This window comes from Exophiala spinifera, assembly GCF_000836115.1.
Source record: "Exophiala spinifera strain CBS 89968 unplaced genomic scaffold supercont1.2, whole genome shotgun sequence".
NCBI classification, from domain to species: Eukaryota; Fungi; Ascomycota; class Eurotiomycetes; order Chaetothyriales; family Herpotrichiellaceae; genus Exophiala; species Exophiala spinifera.
The window spans coordinates 3,155,020-3,177,706 of NW_015622514.1; the positions used below are offsets into that span (position 1 = coordinate 3,155,020).

At 53.1% G+C, this 22,687-nt stretch overlaps 8 protein-coding genes across 8 annotated transcripts; 3 read left to right on the forward strand and 5 right to left on the reverse strand.

Annotated features, from left to right (window-relative positions):
* Window positions 1-290: 290 nt before the first annotated feature.
* PV08_03447 (40S ribosomal protein S24-B) lies at window positions 291-839 on the forward strand (the record flags this gene model as incomplete). Its single annotated transcript, XM_016377800.1, has 2 exons — window positions 291-367; window positions 515-839. The coding sequence occupies 2 exons, from the start codon at window positions 291-293 to the stop codon at window positions 837-839; spliced, it is 402 nt and encodes a 133-aa protein (XP_016239370.1).
* A 1,074-nt stretch (window positions 840-1,913) lies between these two features.
* PV08_03448 (uncharacterized protein) lies at window positions 1,914-3,504 on the reverse strand (the record flags this gene model as incomplete). Its single annotated transcript, XM_016377801.1, has 4 exons — window positions 1,914-3,038; window positions 3,090-3,200; window positions 3,252-3,449; window positions 3,502-3,504. The coding sequence occupies 4 exons, from the start codon at window positions 3,502-3,504 to the stop codon at window positions 1,914-1,916; spliced, it is 1,437 nt and encodes a 478-aa protein (XP_016239371.1).
* A 2,841-nt stretch (window positions 3,505-6,345) lies between these two features.
* On the forward strand, window positions 6,346-7,809 carry PV08_03449 (peptidyl-prolyl cis-trans isomerase-like 4; the record flags this gene model as incomplete). The annotated part of the gene is made up of 2 exons (XM_016377802.1): window positions 6,346-6,425; window positions 6,474-7,809. 2 exons carry the CDS (start codon window positions 6,346-6,348, stop codon window positions 7,807-7,809), a joined length of 1,416 nt encoding a protein of 471 aa, XP_016239372.1.
* Window positions 7,810-8,283: 474 nt separating this feature from the next.
* On the forward strand, window positions 8,284-9,976 carry PV08_03450 (uncharacterized protein; the record flags this gene model as incomplete). The annotated part of the gene is made up of 2 exons (XM_016377803.1): window positions 8,284-9,747; window positions 9,887-9,976. The coding sequence occupies 2 exons, from the start codon at window positions 8,284-8,286 to the stop codon at window positions 9,974-9,976; spliced, it is 1,554 nt and encodes a 517-aa protein (XP_016239373.1).
* A 1,204-nt stretch (window positions 9,977-11,180) lies between these two features.
* PV08_03451 (uncharacterized protein) lies at window positions 11,181-11,986 on the reverse strand (the record flags this gene model as incomplete). Its single annotated transcript, XM_016377804.1, has 3 exons — window positions 11,181-11,417; window positions 11,470-11,783; window positions 11,839-11,986. 3 exons carry the CDS (start codon window positions 11,984-11,986, stop codon window positions 11,181-11,183), a joined length of 699 nt encoding a protein of 232 aa, XP_016239374.1.
* Window positions 11,987-12,731: 745 nt separating this feature from the next.
* On the reverse strand, window positions 12,732-14,130 carry PV08_03452 (uncharacterized protein; the record flags this gene model as incomplete). Its single annotated transcript, XM_016377805.1, has 3 exons — window positions 12,732-13,544; window positions 13,640-13,750; window positions 13,834-14,130. The coding sequence occupies 3 exons, from the start codon at window positions 14,128-14,130 to the stop codon at window positions 12,732-12,734; spliced, it is 1,221 nt and encodes a 406-aa protein (XP_016239375.1).
* Window positions 14,131-15,509: 1,379 nt separating this feature from the next.
* PV08_03453 (uncharacterized protein) lies at window positions 15,510-18,342 on the reverse strand (the record flags this gene model as incomplete). Its single annotated transcript, XM_016377806.1, has 6 exons — window positions 15,510-17,239; window positions 17,287-17,425; window positions 17,476-17,691; window positions 17,747-17,848; window positions 17,900-18,167; window positions 18,218-18,342. 6 exons carry the CDS (start codon window positions 18,340-18,342, stop codon window positions 15,510-15,512), a joined length of 2,580 nt encoding a protein of 859 aa, XP_016239376.1.
* Window positions 18,343-20,024: 1,682 nt separating this feature from the next.
* PV08_03454 (uncharacterized protein) lies at window positions 20,025-21,919 on the reverse strand (the record flags this gene model as incomplete). Its single annotated transcript, XM_016377807.1, has 2 exons — window positions 20,025-20,149; window positions 20,209-21,919. 2 exons carry the CDS (start codon window positions 21,917-21,919, stop codon window positions 20,025-20,027), a joined length of 1,836 nt encoding a protein of 611 aa, XP_016239377.1.
* Window positions 21,920-22,687: the final 768 nt, after the last annotated feature.

The window sequence follows — 22,687 nt, forward strand, 5'->3', positions numbered from 1 at the left end:
GTGTCAGGAAAAGAAAGTGCTGCTCTCGGAAACCAATCTAGACATGTCGTGAAAGCCGTGAAGAATCTGTTACGACGCGTTGGAAGTGGTTCATCCACATTCGGACTAGCGCCATCTTCGCCAAGTTTTCGCCAAGAAGCTCACACAATCTCTTTTGGACGGTGACCACAAGCCTTCGACGACCTCAACCAGGCGCAGTCAAAGACACCTCGAAAACCTCAACGCACCTCGAACGGTCTTTCAATTGATTGCGAGTTATCCTCCTTCATCCCACACACACATTCGCAATCATGGCCGACACACCCGTCACCATTCGAACGCGCAAGTTCATCACCAACAGACTCCTCTCGCGCAAGCAGATGGTCGTGTACGTGGAATCCCAATTTGCAATCTGTGGCCATCGTGTTTTCTCCCGCTCAGCACCGCTCGTTCGTTCGGGGGGTTCTTTTTTTTGGCTTTGACCGCACAATCCACTCCCTTCAAGGCAATGTTCTAACAAAAGTAACTCAAACAGTGATGTCCTCCACCCCAACCGACCAAACGTCTCCAAGGACGACCTCCGCGCGAAACTGGCCGAAGTGTACAAGTCGAACAAGGACCAGATCAACGTTTTCGGCATGCGGACGCAGTACGGTGGCGGCAAGTCCACTGGCTTTGCCCTGATCTACGACTCGGTCGAGGCCATGAAGAAGTTCGAACCCTACTACAGACTCGTCCGTGTCGGCCACGCCACCAAGATCGAAAAGGCCAGCAGACAACAGCGGAAACAGCGCAAGAACCGAGGCAAGGAGGTCCGGGGCACGGCCAAGACGAAGGGTGCCAAGAAGGATAAGAAATAAACCTGACGATGATGTGACGGTGGTGCCGATGGAGAGACATCGCTCGTACCGTGGCGTGTGGACGGTGTGGATGGGCAGAGCACGGGAGCACGGAGGTGAAAACTGCCCACGTCTGCGCATCGGAAGGCATCTCCTTCGTCCGCATCTTGTATTTCTTTTCCCACGCGGTACAAGGGTGGTGTCGACGAAGCTTTCCACTGTGGACCAGGGCCTTCGTTCCCAGAAAGAAAAAACCGCAAAACAAGGCCGGCTGTCGTATTGGAACCGAAGCAAAATCTGCATGTGGCCAGAAGAACAATTGCGCATTGAACGTTTCAAACCCGATGGGCAACGGCGCATGAGATCGATATGCTATTTGAAATGAAACATCACCAGCAGTGAATCACAATAAGCGTTCAAACACACTTTTCTTGTTGTGGTCATGAGAATTCCTGCCTCCCTTGTATTCTTCCCCCTTTTAACGATGACAGCCTCAAACAAATTGCGCGCGAGTGAGGCATTGCTACAATCTAGCTGGCGCCGGCCGACTCCAAGCCAGAGACCCATGTCCTTGTCCTTCCTACCAAAAGTCAACAGCACGAGTTGACTTCTGTGTACCAGCCTGTCAAGAGTCGAGCATCAAAACCCTCTAACAAACGCCACTACAGCCACCCAGTACTCCCTCGCACAAAATGGGACATATTAGAATTCCGTACAAGATGCTTTTCTTTCCCCATACCCAGAATCTCCCCAACGCCGTCTGGAAAGACAGCCTCAATGAATAAACATGCATACAGCCCACTCCAGAATAGTCAAGGACACGATGACAACGTTGAAACCAATTAGTCACCTCCTGAAGACGTACCCGAAAAAAGTCGTTCCAAGTACTACAGTCGTTGTGTTCTTCTGTCTCTGGACCCGTAGCGTCGATCATGCCGCACCGTTAGCCCCTATGAATCAACGTCGCAATACTCACGAAACAGAATCTCAAAACGAGACAACAAGTCGGACATGAGACGGCCAGATCACAGTTCAACGGTCATATAGAAAAAAGAGGTCTCGCCGGATATTGACCAAACGAGATAAGTCTTTCGCTCAGTATCCAGACGTGACATTGCTGATGCCAGTGGTTGGATTTCTAGTGGGGTTCACTGGGCATCCTGAGGAGTCCGCAGGGTTGCAACCATCCAGGAGGGCCTCTCTTCTTGTCAGGAGTGGGTGCGAGTGACAATACACGGACCCGTTTGAGAGCTGAGTTGAGGTGCTTCTCATTTGGGAGCTGCGACCTGTCATCAGAGCCGTGTAACCGTACGTGGCGGGCGTGTTGTCTAAGTGGGATTTTGGACTTTCTCGAGATCTCTGGACCAGGGACTGATGAGCTTGCAGACCTTCAGCTGAAGTTACTGTAGGAGGCGTATGTGGTGCATCGGCAGGTAGAGAGAGTCCGACTGGAAGTATGCCCGTGGAAAGGCTGTCACCCAAGGCCACGTGACTGTATGACATGTCATTCAAGCTGTAAGATGCATTTCTCCTGTCGTCGAGCTGCTCTTGGTCCGCATCGCTGTCGACTTGAGAAGGGATGTGCTGAGTAGAAGCAACTGAATCTGGTGACCAGTACATCGAGCTTCTTTGGGTCGATGCCGAGTTCGGGACGCTATCTAGCGAGCTGGCATGCGTTGAACTTGTGCCACGGGCTGAAAATGGGGTCGGTAGGATACGATCTGAGGGAAGATTGCCAAACCCTGCTGTCGCCGCATATGACTGCTGAGTTTCTGGGATGACTGTAAAGGTCGGATTCGACAGAGAGGAATTTTGTTGCGAAAGACAGCTTTGCTGCTCTGACCAAAGGGTACCAGGGTGTGGACGGACGTTTTGGGTATGGACATAGTAGCTACTCGCAGACGACATCGGATCAGTGTTGGGAAGGATATAAGGAGGAGGATAGGAGGTGTAAGGGCTGGTTTCTTCGTCGTCGGGATATGGGGAGTATGTTCCAACGTAGGGTGCTTTGGTCCAGTCGGCTGTAGGTGTTGTTGCCCCATAAGGAGCAAAGTCGATGTTCGAGTGGACAGTCGGATAAGTTACAGAGTTCTGAGAAGTATATCTCGAGGACGAGGGGACGTAGCTATGACGGTGCGTTGAAGGCACCGAATAAGGCGAGTATCGAAGAGGCGAATGCCAGCCTCGTGGACCAAAGGTGCCCACATCGGCAGAAGAAACCTGAGATCATGCTATTAATTTGAGGTGTGCCGAGACAGGATTTGAACTCACTCGCAAGAAGCGACAAGAGTCCCCGTGCCCAGCGTTTTTGCAGTTTGCACAACTTTGATTGTCTCCTTCATTCCCACTGCATTTGATTTTGCGCTTGCGGCATCGTTCACACTATGCAGAATCAGCCCGAAACAACATGTTGCTCGGATACATCAAACATACTGCAACTGGAACGCGCTTTCTCTGTCCTCCGGTCGATCTGTTGTCCGGTTCAGATGATGGAGTGGTGCGGTTGCTGAGATGGCCTGGGCCTTCGTGATAATCCTGGATGTGGTGGATTTGGCTCAATGGCATATGATCACCTCGATCACTGCGTCTGAAGAATTCCAGATTAGAGTTGTAGAGCGGCCGTGTTGAGATCTACCTCTATTGTGAGCAATTTCAGGGACCGACATGGGGGCCTTGTGGTTACCATGGTGTCTGTCCGAGACTCTGTTGAGACGAGCAAACATTGCCTTCCAGACACAAATCACAATAGCGTTTCGACCGATGGGTGGCAACGAATGGTATCGATCTTGGAAATCAAGCTCCTTAAGGGATGTCCGGACGCATATAAACGCCTTGATATGAGATTTTGAGAAAAAAGAGCAGGCGGAGCAGGCAGATTTGAGCCAGGGTCAGGTAGATGCGAATGCTTTTCAGGCAATATGCTCCAATAGGAGCGATTGTCACCCGCCCTTGTATCGATGCCAGAATCAGATGCATGCAATATGTCACGCCCCCATTTGTATTAGACGTCAGATACTCATTGCTCCCTCAAAATGATTGCGTGCACTAGGTCATGCTGTCGGAGGTGTCCTTGAAACTTGATCGCAAAATTTCTTGTAACGGGCTTCCTGCAAGCTACCGCTCGTGTCACGATAATACTTGGTCCACATCAACAGCCAGAATTAGGAGACGAGATTTGGCCTGGCCAGTCATGAACTTGATCAAACCGTGCCTCCCATATCGGTCGTGAAACAACTTATGGTCCTTCCCGCCAATGGCACTTACATGTTATCCCAGAAGCTGACCATCAAACGTACTCATCATAGAATGAAGGCGGCATTGGGTCGGATTTCTTGTAGATAGGTTCCATGTGGAGAGACGAACAGGCCGACCAGCTGCTTCTTTAACTGGATGTGTGGGGGTGGAAACAGGATGTACGTACTGGCCAGAAGCACCCTCTGTGGAGAGTGTGCCTCACATCGTCGTTTCATTGGCACTGTGATCAGGATCAAGCCTGAAGCTCATGATCTGTTTGCTAGCGGGCTCGAGCCGCTTGATTGGCCGGAGATTTCTGCTTCCAACGTGGCAACTACACCACCAGCATCCAAGCAAACATGTTAGCCGACAGCACACATTCGCCAACATTCGACACACAAATTGAATTCGGAGACCTCCGGAGTTGATGGGATCCCAACACAACCCATCAATGCGCGTGGCTGCTCTCCTTTGTGAGGCACCTGCATCGTCACAAATTGTGATTACTGCCAACTAGCGCCAGTATCTAGTGCTGGAATGGACTGTTGCCTGGGCCGTGAAAGGACGAGTTTGCCTTAACAGTCGGAAAGCGCTCAAGGATTCGCGGAAGGCTTCATGTAGCATTCGGGCAGCTCCATCAAGGCACATGACAGATATCAGCAGTGAAGCCTGCCACTGGTTTGAGGTACAATCAAACAGCTTGTAGTGCTGCCACAAGGGTAGCCCCTGAGCAGCTGCAGTAGAATACCTGCGGAACATTACAGGGATGTGTAGTAGCACAGAGATGTCAAAAGACTAACCCCGGGAACCACTGGCCCAGCGCTCAGTGATCCTGACAAATCAGAGGCAGAGTTCGCAGTCAGGAATTGTCACACAGAGGCGCAATGCTCTAGCACGAAAACCAAAGTAGCCCGACAGACTTGCCACACCCCTTCAGCTATTGCAGACACATGCACCCACAATGGAGACAGGTCATGTGCAATATGAAGAGGTGCTGAGAACATTTTGTTCGTAAGCGGAGGGCGAGCTTGAAACTTCAACCTCAATCGCGCGGAAAGCTTTGGTCAGATCGATGTGCAGGATCAAAAAGTGACCTCTGAGGCTAGAGACTGCTTTTCTGCCGATGCGTCGAGAAGTTTTTCTCAAGGTTATTTGCAGCCCACGTGCAGTAAACCTAGGCCCCAAGTTCAAAATCAGACCATGCCCGATCGAAACCTTCCTGTGACCGGGTAAGTTGTGCAAGGAAGTGGTTGCGACGACACAAAGAAGCCCAACAGCCTGACCAGGGCTGGGCGGCTGAACCTGTCATCGAAGCGGGTGGAAGCCGATAAAGAAGGCGGTTTGTGGCAGAATCGGGGGATTTCTGTATGACTGTAGCAAGTGAGTAGGGAGGCTGTGGACTGTTGCATGTGTAAGTATGAACTGGTAAGTTGGAGGTAAGTTGGAGGTAAGCCCTGGAGTTGACAAAAGCATCAACGAGGCCTTAAAGTGCTTTCCACGTTATCAGTCGTCTCAGAGCTCAATTGCTTTCTGCAGAGCTCATCATCTAGCGACATTTGCTGGGATTCAAGGAAATCATGACTGTTCCCCTTCTCTGCACTGCATCAAGGCATCGAAGCATTCCCTAACTGCCATCAGCTGTCTCAACCGCGGAGAGTATTGGGGCAAAAGCCATGGTCAAGAGACCCACAGACTGCATTGCCACCTTTGAACCAGTCGTCCATATAGACGGTGTCACAACGCGGTAATCAAGTTGGTTTCGGTTTCGGTGTAGATGGAATGCGTATCTTGTTCGCGCGACCGTCCTCGGGTGACACGCCGTGCAGTCGGAACATCCAAGGAGGTTTTCAATCTGCACAGGTCCCGTCACTGCCGCATCGAATGCCACGCAACTGTCGCTATAGTGGAAGTCGTGGTCAAGTCAACTAGAAGGGAGATGTTGGGCAGATCGAGGTCGCTTGATCAAAGAGTCGGAAGTGATCGAACACCCATTTGGAGGCGGAAAAAGGGCGTCGATGGAGCTATTCCGTTTATGGAATAGTGTATATTCATTTTGTCGACAAACGACTTGGGAAGACTGTAGACACTGGCTGGGCACTGGCTGGACATAAGTCTGTGGCCACCTTTGTCGATTGCAGCATCGTGTTTCACTTTCGAACTGCTAAGAGACCGCCGTACCGTTTCACGAAGACTGCATTGTGTTCATTCGGCGCGTGTCCATCCGGCTCACCTGGACTGCTCGTTGCCCTTAGCCATGGTGCGAGGCAGTTGCGATTTCAACGGTTAATTCACAATGAGTGTTCTTCTAGAGACCTCTTTGGGCGAGATCGTAATTGACCTCTTGGTCGAAAATGCACCCAGGTGCTGTGAGAAGTAAGTCCCCCATATTGATTCTCTGACCTGGTCTAACCAGTACTCTAGTTTCCTCAAACTTTGCAAAGTCAAATACTACAACTTTTCTCCTGTCCATACCGTCCAGAAAGGCTTCTCCTTCCAAACGGGAGATCCGTTAGGGCCGGACTCCCCTGACAGTGATGGCGGCAGCTCAATATGGGGCCTTCTGTCTGGGCCCTCCAAGAAGAGTTTCGTAGCAGAAATTGACCCGAAATTAAAACACGCTCAGCGCGGCACGGTCAGTATGGCAACCGTACCTTCGTCCAAAGATGCCGATGAGCGACTGGCCGGTAGCCAATTCATCATAACACTTGGCGATAACATCGACTATTTGGACGGCAAGGCCGCCCCCTTTGGCACAGTTGTTGAAGGCTTTGATACACTCGAAAAAATCAACGATGCATTTACGGACGGCAATGGCCGACCTTTGAAGGACATACGCATACGGCACACGATTGTATTGGAAGATCCTTATGATGATCCTCCAGGCCTCGCCGTTCCAGACGAGAGTCCTGCTCCATCTAAAGCCCAGCTCGCTACCGTTAGGATTGCCGATGATGAAGAGCTGGCTGATGACATGGATGAAGCTGCCATGGAGAAGTTGCGGAGGGAACGTGAAGCGCGGGCCCAGGCTCTGACTCTCGAGATGGTTGGAGATCTCCCTTTTGCGGAAGTCAAACCTCCAGAAAACGTTCTCTTTGTCTGCAAGCTGAACCCAGTCACCCACGACGAAGATCTTGAATTGATTTTCAGCCGTTTTGGTAAAATTCTCTCGTGTGAGGTCATCAGAGATAAACGAACTGGCGACAGCCTTCAGTACGCTTTCATTGAATTTGAGAACCAAAAGGACTGCGAGCAAGCATATTTCAAAATGCAGGGCGTCTTGATCGATGACCATCGCATCCACGTGGACTTCTCACAAAGTGTATCCAAGCTTTCAAATGTGTGGAGAGATGCTACGAATTCGAAGAGGGCAAAGCGATCCGGAGGATTTGGTGGATTCGATAGCCTGGAAAAGAAAAGCCACTATCGGGATCAAGGGAGGGGAGACCGAGGTGGGCGCGACTACCGAATGGTCTTTGACAAAGACGATATCCGTCGGAATCGCGACTCTCGACGGTCTAGGAGCCAGAGCCCGGCACGCGGGCGGGATGATGCCGCGACGGACAAGGACAGACGTTATCGGGATGATCGAACGGACAGAGATGCTGGGCGTCACGATGGAAGGGACAAAGGTCGGTATCGTGACCAGGAGAGAACGTATCGGAACCCAGATCGAGACAGGGACAGAGACAGAGACAGAGACAGAGATAGGGACTGGAAGGGGAGTAGGTCTGAGAGGTGGAGAGATAGTCGCCGGTGATGTCTCCAACATGGCTCCCAGAGCGTATCTGGACTTGTAACATGTAACGAAAGACTTGGTGATACCCTGAGCTCCTCCATTTTCTCTCGACATCGCCATCACTCCTACTGTGTAGCAGTACGTATCGCATTCGGCGCATGAGTGGTGGTCATGGCACTGACCATTGGCTTGTCATACGTCAGCACGAGGCTGAAGCTGCGCTGCGCTTTGTTGCGGAGAATTCACTGTCATGTCTCTCGATCCTTTGTCTTACTTCGCTAACACAAAGCTGAAACAAGAGACACGCCGTCCAGGGCAACCCATTTCGCTTGCCTCCGACGACCGACGGAGCCCGATACACTGCCTGACTGGTGCACTCCGTCATCTTTCTCCCTTGTACCACACGAACCCTCTTCCTCCCTGTTTCTCTCTCTTCTGTACCTCCGTCCTGGCGATTTCCCACGACGAGCTGTCACGAGAGAACCCACCGTCAACATGGCAGCAAACATGGTGAACACGATCCTGGAAAAGCTCCATCTGACGTCTGCGGACCAAGGAGCCCCCGCCCAAGAGCCCAGCGCCGAAGACCTCAAAGCACTCCGAGAGAAGTACGAGAAGGCCAAACAAGAACATGTGTTCGCCTTCTACGACAGCCTCGACACAGAAGGCAAAGCTGCACTGTTCGCACAACTCTCCTCCATAGACCCAGATCGCATCAATGTCCTCGCAGACAAGGCGCTCAACCCCCCCAAACCGTCCGCGGAAGAGCAACAACCCTCTATTGAACCACTTCCCTCCTCGGCATGTGCTTCCCTGCTGGATGCCACGCAAGAACAGAAGGACGAATGGTACAACTCCGGCCTAGGCCATATTGCAGAGAACAAAGTCGCGGTGGTCCTCATGGCAGGCGGGCAGGGCACAAGACTGGGAAGTTCAGACCCCAAGGGCTGTTTCGACATTGGTCTACCCAGCCACAAGTCCCTGTTCCAGATGCAAGCAGAACGGATCTTGAAAGTGCAACAGCTAGCCAAGAAGCATGCATCGACCTCGACAGACCCCGTGGTGCCATGGTACGTCATGACCAGCGGGCCTACTCGTGGTCCAACCGCGAAGTTCTTCCAAGAACACGACTACTTCGGCCTCTCGAAAGAGAACGTGATCATCTTCGAGCAGGGCGTTCTCCCATGCATCTCCAACGAAGGCAAGATCCTCATGGAGTCCAAGTCTCGCGTCGCCGTGGCTCCGGACGGCAACGGCGGCATCTACCAAGCGCTGATGCTGTCCGAAGCACGCTCCGACATGCGGAAACGCGGCATCGAGCACGTCCACGCCTATTGCGTCGACAACTGCCTCGTCAAGGTCGCCGACCCGGTATTTATTGGCTTCTCTTCCTCCAAGGACGTCGACATCGCGACCAAGGTGGTCCGGAAACGAGCGGCCAACGAATCCGTCGGTCTAATCGTCCAGAAGAACGGCAAGCCCGACGTCGTGGAGTACTCGGAGATCGACCAGTCCATGGCTGAAGCCACCGAAGCGTCAGGCCTGCTGAAATTCCGCGCCGCCAACATCGTCAACCACTACTACTCCTTCCGCTTCCTAGAGTCGATCGAGCAGTGGGCGCACAAGCTCCCGCACCACGTCGCGAAGAAGAAGATTCCCTATCTGGACACCGAGACCGGCGAGTCCGTCAAGCCCGAGAAGCCCAACGGCATCAAGCTGGAACAGTTCGTGTTCGACGTCTTCCCCTTCCTTAGCATGGACAAGTTTGCGTGCTTGGAGGTTGACCGCAAGGAGGAGTTCTCGCCCTTGAAAAACGGCAAGGGCTCGACAGAAGACAACGCGGAGACCAGCAAGAGAGACATCATGGACCAGGGTGCCAGATGGCTACGTGCCGCTGGGGCCGTCGTCGTGTCCGAAACTGACTCTGCAGGCGTCGAAGTGTCTCCTTTCATCAGCTATGTAAGTGGCTAGACTCACTCTTTCTTCTTCTTCTTCTTCTTCTTCTTCTTCTTCTTCTTCTTCTCCTCCTCCTCCTCCTCCTCCTCCTCCTTCTACTTGTACGTGTATAACTTGATCACCGGTGCTAACTTTGCTACAGGGCGGCGAAGGACTTGAATATCTCAAGACCCGGGAGATCAAAGCGCCGGCCGTCATTGAAAGGGCCGAGAGCAAGAGCAATGATGACTAGGTCGGGATGTAGTTTGGCAGGGTCCGCCCGGTACACTTCGTACCGCGCAAGGTCAGACTAAACATTCTGTCCAGTAGAAGCTATGATTATACGAGAATATGACGATTCCCAGCAATTGTTTCTCACAAGGCTGTTCGCATAAAAAAAGGAAGACTACTATTTGATAGGTACGGGTGGGCATCGGAGGCTAACGGACACGGAACAATATGGCAAGGTCGAGAAAGGAACACTGCGAGCTGGTCGTACGCAGCACCCATTCCAGGGGAAAGCATCACACACATACACACGAAAAGACAAGTTTCACAAGCTCAATTCTCAGCTGCCAACCTTGATTAAATTTTTCTCTCTGCTTCGACTGTCTGCCTAGGGTATCAACCAATCTATCACTCAGTCACACTCGCTTCGGATGCCAAAGTAGCTCCTTGCTCGCGTCCTACCTCTCGCTTCTCTCGCCCATCCACCACTCATTTGCCATTTGCCATCTGCGTTTGCTTCGCCTCGTTGCTTCTCCCTCCCGCCCTTTTTCTGCTGCGCTCACTCCCTTCCGTGTCATGAATTGGCCTTGCTCCGGTTGTGGTGTCATATCAATAAAAAAGCGTGATTGCCCATGGGGTCAGATTTCTCGTCGCGGTTGCCGTCCGGTCCAAGCAGATAGCAAGTAAATATCGTGGATATAAAAACGGGGCGTCATATGGTTGTGCATGCGCAGTATAAAGCAAGATCATTACGCCGCCTAACGGAGCCATAAAACCTAGATGCTGCTCGTGGTGGATGCGTGATAAATCCCGGAGATTTTAGGCCACCACACTTCGCACCTCGTGGTGGCCATTGTAATGAAGGTCGTTTGATCATCAAGGGGCTCAACCTTCTCTTGTCGTCGTAGGTTGTCGTGAAAACTTTTCCGAAAAAGGTCGTGGTTGGTGGGGGAGTCGTGAATATATGAAAAGAGATGTTGACGACGTATTGAGCGTCGCCCAAACTAAAAGGAAGAAAGGCTTAACTGCCTTTCAGGAAATTCGCGACGACATGCTGTGATAAGACTCAAAAATTGTAACAATAAAGAACCAAGGGAATTCGAGTGGGCGTGGTTGAATCGGAAATGACTGTTACGGCACTTGCAAAGTGAGGAGGAAATGATGCCGACCAAGGAGAAGTAACGAGCTCTGCAAGTGCTAGGTATTGGGAGAGATGAGGGATGGCCACTCTACGCGACCGCCGCGGTAGCCGCGGCAGCCAAATTGATGTCGGAGCCATCCGCTGCGGGTGCAGCTGCGGGAGCATCAGCAGACGTTCCATTGGGCACAGCAGCAGTCGAACCATTGGTTTCAACCGAAGTGCAGTCCTTGCTGATGTGGCCGGGCTGGCCACATTTATAGCAAGTCTTTCCGGCAGCATTTAGTGGACCACCGTTGGGAGCGGTGCAATCTCTTGAGATATGACCCTACGAAGCTGTTAGGAGGAGCCCAAAAGACAGTTGGAAAGCTGTGACCTACAAGCTTGCCGCAAGCATAGCACTTCATGGCTTGTGCTTGACAGTCGCGAGCATAGTGGTTGGGTCCACCGCACTTGTAGCAAGTGGCAGCGCGATTGTTGACGACGTTGTAGCCGCCGCGGAAGCCACCGCTGTAGCCACCCCGACCACCGCGTGTAGCAGGTGCTGCGCCAGGTGTTGGGCAGTTGCGGGCGAGATGGCCAATTTGTCCGCAAGAGTAGCAGCGACCACCACCCGCGGGACCACCGCTAAGGCGCAGGGTGGGACAGTCAGCCTGGACATGGCCCAGACCCTGGCAATGATAACATTGTTTAGCTGCAAGTTGTGGTCAGCAGGCAGCTCCCGATATCTTTTTGGCCTCTAGACTCACTTTCTGTAGTGCGAGGCAATGGGCACTGGTTGGATTCGTGACCAGGCTGTTTGCAATTGTAGCACAGTCGCTCAGACGAGGTGCAGACTTCTGCATAGTGGCCGACGTTGCCACACTTGTAGCAGGCACGACGTGATAGAGAAGACATGGTTGTAGATTTGTATTGAGATCTTCCACGTGTTCCTGAACAGTCTCACACGTCAGCTCCAGCTCTTGTTCACAATGCGCCAAAAGAACCATAGCATATCACACACAGATGGTGTCGCGCGGGCTGGCCGGGTCGCGACTCAAGACGGGCGCGTGAGGCAGCAAAAGGGTATCTGCGCAATCGCGATAGGGGAGGCAGTGTACCAGCTCAAGCTGAACCTTGCAATAGTATCCCAAATGCCCGCGACTTCTGGCGCAAGGGTTAGCCGCCGAGCTGCGACTGCGCGGGTAGTTGCAGAGGGGGATGTGGACAGGCGACCCGGGGTCGGAAAGAGGGGCAGAGTTCTGGAAAGTGAGCTGGACAGGGTGGGCAAGGACTCACAGATGGCGCAACTTCCCTCTCGACCTTTCCAACGTCTTCCAGCCTCCGTCAAACTCGTTCTGACAAGCAACTCCAGCTGATAAGGAACTGGCGACAGGATGAGACCGAAAAGTCGCAGATGAAAAGCGGACAGCCCCCAATCGAGGCACCGAACTGCCAAGGCCGCGCTAGTCCCGGAGTGGTGCTAGCGCCCTCAAAGTCACGTGAGTGAAATCTTCCTCCCCCAACTTACGTCCTGCCGAGGCATCAGATCGACATCTAGATCGATGGACGAGTAACGCAACGAGCTCGCCGTGCTAAGTTCGGCAATTGCATGTGCTCTCGAGTCGGCGCTTGAAATGCTTGTCAGCCATTTCGCCGCGCGTTATGCCCAATGGCCCAACAGCGACATGATCCCAGCGCCGAGGAAAACACTGACGAGCATGAAAACGATCCTCTTCCCATCCCTTGTCCGGACGGGATTAAATATGAAGTCCCGCGCCAGCAACTCCACCAGCCCACTGTATATTAGGATCCCGGCAGACACCGCATCAAAGACCCCACTCACAACATTGGCTGTGAAGCTGTTTGGGTTGTATGTGGTTCTCAACCCCAGTCCGATGGCGATGGAGACGGGTGTCGTGAGGCCGTACAGCGCGCACAGGATCCAAGGTAGCCAACTCCTGCTATCGAACGGGATGGAAGACATTCGTGCACCAATCCCTAAGCCTTCAAAGGACTGATGAAACACCAGCACAGGGTAGAGTGTGCTGAATTCATCCCCGGACACTCCAAGGTTCATACCGATGATGACCGAGTGGAAGATAATGCCAAACTCGAGGATGAGGAATCCAGCAATCTGTTGACGGAATGCCGTCTGCACTGCCGCAGCCTCGACGTCTAATCCATCGACGTTGACAGCGTCTTCAATGAATCGCTTCTCGAACGCAGATTTTGTCCGTACAGGTGAGTCGTCACCACGACCGGTGCAAGAAGGTGGAAGTCCTTCTTCGTCTTCTGTGTCATCATTTCCTCCTCTTTGTCGCTGATGGTGGGAGGAAATTCTCTCTGCCTGGCTGCCGCCGCCGCCCCCTCCTGCCCTCGTGATAGCTTCCTCGAGGTCTGGATGTGGGTTGCCGATCCCGTACTTGGCCTCAACGTACCATTCGGCGGCAAAGTCCATGAGGAAAATGATCATCTGCGTGTTGATAGGTATCCATTGTCAGCCAGCCGGCGCAGAAGGCATAGGTTCAAAGACCTCTCTCAAAAGGATCGCGCTGTCTCCAAACTTACAACAGAAGTCAAGACGATAGCAGGACACCACGAGTACACTGCCCATCCACCAGTCATGCCGACGCAAGTGCTGGGGCCGATTTCGTCGTACGCCGGGTCGAGAAGGTGGATCTGCCGTGGATCAGCAAATTTGAAAGCAACCACAGCCCCTCAAAAGGGAACAGCATCAGGATCAGACCGAACGAGATACTTACAAAGGCCGTGGCGACAATGACACCGGCTCCGAAATACCTCGCAAAGAGATACACGTACAGCGGCAGCTTCAGACGTGGGAACCACTTGGCGAGGACGGGGAATATGGTGGCGGCCGAAGAGACGATCAGGATGACGAAGATCGACGAGACCCTCGCCCCCAGGTGTCCGTTGTACTCGTTGCCCGAGTCCGCAAGGGTCAGCGCGCATATCACATCGCGTACGTTGGCTGTTGTGAGGTCCACGTTTCTCGGGTCGAACGTGTCCGCGGTGGCGGTGAGAACGCTCAAGACTTTCATTTTGTCCAAGTTCCAAATGTGCCGTTGAAACGAAATCCGCACGTGTCCGAATTGGATGAGGCCTTAAGTTTATATGACAAGGCACGAGTTTCTGTCAATGTCTGAAATGGGAATGGTACCAAACCGTACAAGGTACGAGCGTCAAGAACAGAGGAGGGCAGAAGACGACGCGGCACCAATCTCCCTATGTAGGTATATATATACTTGCCTGCTTACCTGCCTGCCTGTCCGCCCGCCTACTTGGCTTGCTTGTGGAATGGACATTCGGATACATTCCACTGTAGTAGGTCCCTAGCGGTGCAAGGATGGAGCATGTACTGCAATACTGCCATACTGACCATACACGAGTCATATGCATGCCTGCCACGGCCTCGTCTTTTTCATTCGTCGTGCCGTCCCCAACGATAGCGGGGGGAATTGAGGACAAGCCCTCGGGGACACTACCCTAACTACGATGATGGCAAATCATGAAAATTGAGGACCACCACAACGGAGTCCTGACTGACGCAGCGAGTCTGGCACGCAGGCAAAGGGGGGACGAGCAATGAATTCTGGTTCCGGACGTGGGCTCTTTTTTTCGTTTTGAGTACCTTAAAAAAGAGGTGCCCAGGTTCGTCAAAAATTGTGGATGCGGATTTCAAAGGTGTATTATACGGAGTACGTACTCTGAACCCAAACATTATTATATTCCGCTACACAAAACACCCGCACAACACAGACACCGCGAGACCACCTGTACGTGAACCCAAATGATAAAAGCACGACGACCCAATTGATCTCTCGCTGTAAAAGTCGCCAATTTCTCTGGTTCACAGGCACCAATGGGTGTATACTACACTGCCACGCGTCCGAACCCGCCGACAAGGACGCGATGCTAAATTCATCTGGAGAGAGAGAGCCGTCTTGCGACGAAGACAAGAAGATCGGGGCAAATGAGCCCGCCCCCGCGAGCAGTCGATACAAAAGGTAATATTAATAGTACGGGTTTCCCGTACCCCGTACCGTGTGTGTGTGTGCACACCCAAGGCCAGTTTCTGTCTATAGATCAAACACGATCCTTCTCTTCGTCTTCCTCATTCATTTGATGTTTGACGCCTGTCATCATGCCGATGTTCAGGAAGGTCTCGGTCAGGCCCCGAAACCGAGCTGTTTCCTCGTCTGCCCATAACCTCCGTGGGGGTGGGTATATATTAAAAAAGCCAGGAGCACGAGGTCCCCCCTTCCCCCCTTAATGATATTGTGTTTTCGCGCACGCGCGTATGTGTGTGTGTGTGTGTGTGTGTGTGTGTGTGTTGACAACCGAAACGAAAAACGCTGTACCTGGTATCGAGAACGAACTTCATATCAACCCTTACTCCAAAAGGAAGGAACGCTCCAATTTACTGGCTGATGGTCCGCCGCCCGTTGCCACTAGAGCTTCTATTCCTGCTTCCACCACCGCCAACGCCACCGCCAGCACCGGCACCGGGATTACCTCCACCAGCACCCGCAGAAGTGGTTGAAGTACCAGCCATGACGGCGGCAGCAAGACTCGCTGCAGGTGCGACGTGCCGTTGAACCTTTCGGTGAGCACCAGCACCCGCATGAGCCTCTCCGGCCTTGAGTGCCTCCTCGACATAAAACCCGAAGACGAGACGATAGAGGTCTCGCAGCCAGCCAAATCCGTAAACACAGCTCGTCATGCCGCGGACTGCTCGTGCGACTTCCACCGCGTTGATTCTACCCCGTTCACCCAGCGTGCCAGCAACGCCCAGGTTACGGAACCCGGAGTCATTTATGACGGCTTTGCGGTAGTTCTCCAGCAAAGCCACCTGCCACGTCTGAGTCCCGAATGCGTCGTCTGGCAGGTTTTGGACGAAATTCGGCAAAGAATTGAGGGTTGGGTCGATCGACGTTCGCGTGTAACCACGGCCTGTGGCCAGAGCGGCTTTGACGAACAGTGCCTTCAGAAGGATCAATGTAGGGTCATCGGCAGGGGTGCGCACTGTGGACACCGTTGTCGCGGAGGTGGGATTTACGCCGCCTTCGGAAATGGCCGAGGCGGGGAGAGACAGGACCGAAGAACTCGAAGACCATCTCGGATTTGCGGAGCTCGACGCAGGTTTGGCAGAGTGCGGATGCCGTGTCTGCGTGTTAGGTGTTACTTGCCTTTGGACAGGCGCGGCTGTTGATGAAGCGGATGATGTCGACATCCTTGATGCTTCCTCAGCACCAAGAATCAGGATATTTGGGATAGGAGCCTCGTCAGGCGAGATGGTGGTGATTGTGTCTTCAAAAATGGTGGTTGGTGTCTCGGGCAGCATTTTGGGATTGCCGTTCTCATCAAGAGGAGCGAAGCCCGAGCGTCTGGCTTGATTGAAAGCCTGAGTGAACGTCGTCTGACTCGGCCGCGGTGTGCCTCTTTCGGGGCGAATTTGAGTCCAGCCTTCACGGAAGAGATCACACAGTTCCCAACAAGCTTGGATGGCTGATCCAAGGAGCTCTTCATCTAATCTCTTCCCTTCTCGCCGGCTCTGGCGTAGACTGAATAGCATCTCTGCCAATGACCAGCAGGCCTTCAACAACGAATCGGTCTCTTCGGCCATTTTTGCTTTTTGTTTCATCAGGCGATGACATAGAGTAATATAGAAATCCAGTGTTCTCTCACGAAAAGCCTCGGGGAGACTCCGATCATGAGTATTGTACAGGTGGTTGTTCAGCTCGAAGCTGACCCTCAGCACCGAATCTGCTGTTTCGTTATCTCGCACTCTGACTTCGAACAGTGCTTGACAGAAGTCTCGACACAGGTCCAGTGTAGGTCGTGAAGACCCATGTGAAAACGATCCTGGGGCATTTTCGTCTCGTGTGTTGTATAAATTTTGACATAACTTCCAGCATGATTTCCATGCCTGTTCTTGCATATCGCCTCGTCCAGAGAAGTTGAACAGCCTCTCGCGGTGGATATGGCTGAGGTTGGCCAATGTGTTGCACAATGTCCAGCATTCAGACAGCGCATTCCGTAGCGCATTGATCTCAGCCTCGGCATCGTGTAGAATCGCAGCGGCGAAATTACTCTCGTCTCCAGTCTCGTCGGTGCTGGGGTGATCAGTATCGTCTCCTTCCATGATACCTATAGGTGTTAGTCCGTGGAGGGCCACCTGAAGCCTTGATACTTACTGGCTAGACTCGAACCCGGCCGACTCAATGCGCTGAGGTCTTGTCGTGTCTGCGCCCTCGGAGTTCGTGACCAATCGTGTATGGGGAGGGTAGGAAGTGACGTCTGCAGAGGTGTGGGTGGCATTGGCATGTCATGACCCTAGTGAGCAGTCAATTTCGACATCTATGATAGAGATCGTGGCAACAGACCCGTGCGGACGACTTCGTCTCAGGGACTGCAGACTTGATGGTTGCGTCTGAAGCTCGAGAATCGGTAGAGTCGGTCGAGCCAGCTCTCGCTCTTTCGATGTCCTTCTGCTGAGCTCCCTCCGTGCTTTCTGAATTCCTGTCCATAGGCGGATCTGGTTCTTCATGTGCCGACTTGAAGTCCTCTTCGCTCTGCGATTGGGATACTTGGTCACTCGGCTAGATTACATTGAGTCAACCACAGTCACCCGCGACATCTTTGCGGAGGACATACAAACTTTCCAAACCCCGCTGGGATATGGATGACAGATTGTGGTTCGGTTTCTTCGTCCAGTCGTTCGCGAATCTGCCGCTCTAGTGTCGGGCCCGTGTCAACCTATACATGCTATCAGCGTGTCATCCCATCGACGCCCAGAATATATCGTACTCTGAGTGGTGTTGCAATGCGATGTATGCCTTCTCTCTGAGGAGAAACCACGTCTGACCTTTGCACAGTTTGCGGACTGAAGAGAGTCTCCGCAACGGACCCTTTTTCTGTTGCCTCCTCTTCCAGCTCTTCGTCTACGTCCTCGAAGTTTGTGACATCAGAGTTGACGGGTGATGGAGCTATTGGATCTTGGGGTGAGGTTATGTAGTTGGCGGGAGGAGCCCTGAGGTGACCATCGCTTGTGGAGTTTCTTGTCTCGGTTGCAGACCTGCCTCAGTCAGTCACGTCCGCCGTTGACACCGCCTTCCATGAGCATACATAGGTTGGTCCCCTGCCGCAGCACTGCGCGGTCGAGGGGAGTGTGAATTGTCGCCAAATGGAGAGAAGGGCGGGATGAGAGGATTTGTCGAGGGGCTGAACCCAAGGGGAGCCCTCACAGCCATCATCTCAAGTGCTTCTGGCCCGTGGCACAATCAACCTGAAGTACAAGGTTGACTGCGCCTAGGCGAAAGAGTAGACAGGTTCGTTTGCGCGCGCGAGATGGGAAGATGCAAGAGTCTCCAGACCACAGGGCAGAGTGCTCAACCGCAAGTTGCTCTGTCTACCGAATCCGGCCAGATTCCAGTCAAGTAGTACGGCTCTGTTGCGGCGACCACAGAGGTCGCGTGTGGCCGCACGGGCTGGCACAGCAAGCGATGTTGGGGTGGCCGGACAAGGTCGATGGGGCCAACATGTGCAAGACCATGGACAAGACGAGAGGATGGACCGTCCCAATGTCTGCGCGCTGCAGCCAGCAGCTGTGAAGGACGTGGTGGAAAGTAATTGGAAGATATGGACCACACAACTCTCAATGAAGAGGCTCGAAAGACGGAGGGTTGACGATACACACTTCTGGAGGCCTAATATTCTATGGTGAGGGATGGAAATGGTAGTCGAGCTAGGGCACCAGAGGTCCAGCATATGATTCGGCTCGCGGTGCGTCGCTAGGGCATATGCAGCTGCCCATAGTGTCTTCCACCTTGTCAACCTCAGTATACAAGAAAGTTTGTCTCCCGTAGCCTCAGGCTTGGGACCCGGAAAAGTCAAGACTCGCGCCGCGCCTAGCCTGGGAGGAAATGTGATGCTAAGCTCAGCGGCATGTGAGTCCGGTCGTTTCAGGAGCAGCAGCGCCTCGAGGAGACGACGTGAGTGGCCGCCGCGTGCCAACCCGCGATGGGAGATGGATACAGGGTGTAGAATTGTGGAAGTGGGAGCGTCGATGGAGGGGCAGCAACTGAAGGCTCAGCGGCCCGGAGAATTTGGGAACCAGGAGTTTGGAGTCGGCGACGATGCAGAAAGCCCTGGTCTGCCACGAGCCCCGTCGAAGCTTGAAAGCTTTGACCGTGATAGACAGCGCAAAGGCTGCATGCGAGACCAGGCTCTGAAGGCGGTGATTCGACCAACTGGCCGCTGAATGAAGGTGGCTGCAGCTTAGCCTCGTTTAGCCAGGCATCGAGACAGATTTACGCGCCGACCGGGATGGAGAGCCTGAAGAGGGTGCGGCTGGAAAACACACCAGACCAGGGGCCGATGCAGGCGAGATGCGAATAGGAACGAAGGACACAGGATAGCGTTGACCGTAGCCCTCGCCAGCGGCATTCGACACTATCAACCACGCTGCGTACCTTTGCTACCAATCACCACACCGGTTGCTCTCGCCGTGCTGCACGTAAGCGCCGCATCATATACGGACGATGCTCGTTGGCACACGGGCGTCTTGGGCGAAATGCCACATCATGACAACAGCCATGCAACCGGTTAGGGGCCGTTTGTTTGATCAGCGCAAGCAACTTCACATTTCCTCTATCAACAGCGAGCTGGCCGACTCTCCAGGATTCGAGTCGCAGAGACTGTGGAGTGTTGCTATCTATCACACTGCAAAAGTCAAAAGAGGAGAACAGAAAAGTCGTACAGCAGGGATTGATTCATCATGCAACGAAGCACCCATGGATGGATGTCATGGCCCTCCAGGCAAGCAAGAGCCTCATTATCGTCGTTAGTGGCCCAAGTTATGGCCCCCAAACCAACCCCCAACACCTTGCATGAAAAGAACAAGTACCAAGGCCGTAGAGTCAGAGACCAGCATCTACCGAATGGTCATCTGCTTTGCCATTGCTCCGCCCTTTCCGACGCCGCCTTCTCTGGAGGCTGCAGCGCTCATTCCTGCCTTTCGCTCGAATACCTTCCAAAACTTCAAGCTCTCATCAGCCGCTGCGAAGTCTGTTAGTGCATCTCGCTTAGATCTGGGGATTCCACATATGTTGACTTACCCGCTGTAGCCAACATTTGTCCGTCGGGGCTTAGGCAGCTGTGGAGGACCCGAGTTTCATGTGCTGGAATTTCCACATTTCGGACCAAGGTAGGGTAGCTCCAGATGCTCAATGAGTTATCAGGGAAGCCGCTAGAGCTGACCAGCTCACGGTAGTGGTTGCTCCACTTCAAGCTCGTCACTTGTGATCCAGTGTCGATGCTGTTGACGCGAGCTCCGGTTGTGGTATTCCAGAAGTGGATGTGCCTGTCGTTTGAGCCACCTCCGGTAGCCAAGAGATTCAATTGCCATGGGCACCAGCTAAGAGCCTTGACGGCGGCGCGGTGATTCTTCTTGGCAAACTTTGGCGCGGCAAGAGACCGAGCATCCCAGATGGAGACCAAGTTGTCGTTGCCTCCAGTCGCGAGTTGAGCCCCATCGGAGCGCCACTCAAGACCGCAGACCTCGGAGGTGTGGGAGACCAGTTCGGCCACCTTGTGCTGAGCAACACGGACGTCGTGGTTGAAGACGAGGCCACTGCGGGCTCCCGTCGACAGCGTGTGCTTGTTCCACCCCATCACTCCGACCCGGGTTTCGTGGCCGAACATGCTTCGAAGCTTGGTCCCCTCTTCGACATCCCAGATCTGCACTTCCCCGGTGCCCAGACCCACACCGACGTAAGCGCCGTCACCAGACCATTTCACACTGCTAATGTATGTGTCTGGAGATGTCTCCAACAAGCAGCTCACGGTGCCACTGTCGGCAGACCAGACGTAGACATTGCGTTCGAGTCCAATAGCGACTTGGTTACCGGCGCTCCAGTCGAGCAAGTTCAGGTAGTAGTCGTCAACGAGGCCGGGAGCGTCCAGCACTCGTTCTGGGGCTGACTGGATGCGTCTGCGAAACTGTGCAGACTGTGCATTGGCCTGCTTCAAGGGTCGATTGTACTGTGATCGGAGGTCGATGGGCTTGGATGACTCGGGAGGAGCTGGCTTGAATTCAAGGATTCGCTGGCTGGTAGAGATGCCGCAGGCAGAAGCCAGAGATGATTCGTATGCAGTAGATTCTTTGCTCGAGCGAGCGTACGAAGGAGCGCTATCATCCTCCAAGCCAAGTCCCTCGAGAGCAGTTGTGATGTCTGCGTCGGCTCCTCGGGCAGAGATGTCAAAAGCGCTTGCAGCATTTGCGAGCACAACAGATCCGTCAGCAGAGCGAGGACGGGTGTTTTCGTCAGGCTTGGCTGCGCCTGCTGTAGCAAGACCGGCGCTGGCACCACGGTTAGGAATGAATCTGTCTGCGGTGTTGTGTGGAAGTCTGATTGTGGTCTTTGCAGTTCTTGATCTCAATGCAGTCTCTTTCCTTGACTTCTCCCGCGACGGGGTTGAAGAAGTGTGTGGCCCAGTGCCGGCCAAAGTCCACTCAGAGACCCCGAGGTCGAGCTGCTTCGGTGACTGTTTCGTTCTGGCAATGTTGGATTTAGGGGAATTTGCGTAGGCAAACTTGGAAACTGATCGTGAAATCGATCGAGAGAAGAAAGTGGAGGGATCTGACTTATGGATGGATTGGTCTTTCCGCAGAGGAGTGGAAGGAGATGAGTTTGTAGAGACGTTGTGAGGCATGCTTGTCGTTCTGCTCCTCGGCGAGGGTGTCAGAGGCATTCTGCCGCCGGCAGTCTTTGTGGAGAAGATGCCATGGTGGCTTTTCAAGGGTGTTGATACTGCTGACGTTGCCATGATGATTGTGTTATTGGTGATCGAATGGACAACCTAATGTTTCGATCGAGGTCCCTGTTGTACCGAATATCGAGGTGATCTTCGGTGGTTAGTAACGTTGTCGATTAAGCAACCAGATCTTGTCGTAAAAGTCTGTGCTTGGGTCCAGCAATTCAGTGATATCTCAAGAGTCTCAACTGAATGGATCCTGAGACGCTGTTGTCGTTGTGTTAGTATGTCTCTGTTGTGTCGCTGTAATTGTTGGATGATTGAATGAACCGAACTTTGCACGGCAAGGCGATGCAGTCGGAGAGCGATCAAATCTAGCAGATGCAAGTATGATCTAATGGACTGTATGCTATGCACGAGCAATGATGTGCGTAGTAGAGGAAGATGTGGTAGTGGGAGAAGGATGAGAATGTGGTAGGAGGAAAGAGAAGAGCAAAGGACCAGAGCAATTGAAGCCTTGAAATATTGTCGCTCAGTCGTGCAGGGCAACCACGTATGGAGACGGACCATTATGTCAGTGCTCCTTTTGGGCCTAGTGCGGTCAGGTGTTTCGGAGAATTATTTGTCCGGGTCCGAAGCCGATCCGAAACTCGACTTCATCTTGTCCTCCAGACTTTCATTTTCTCCATCCATCGAGGCCGCCTTTTCTGAAAGGAGAATTCCATCCTTGCCTGATTCTCACACTACCGAGCGATGGATGCACAGTCCATGGCTTGACACGTAGTCCGGTGATCACTTCCTTCGGTGCCTTCCCCTTCTCTCAAATCTTCATCCTCGATT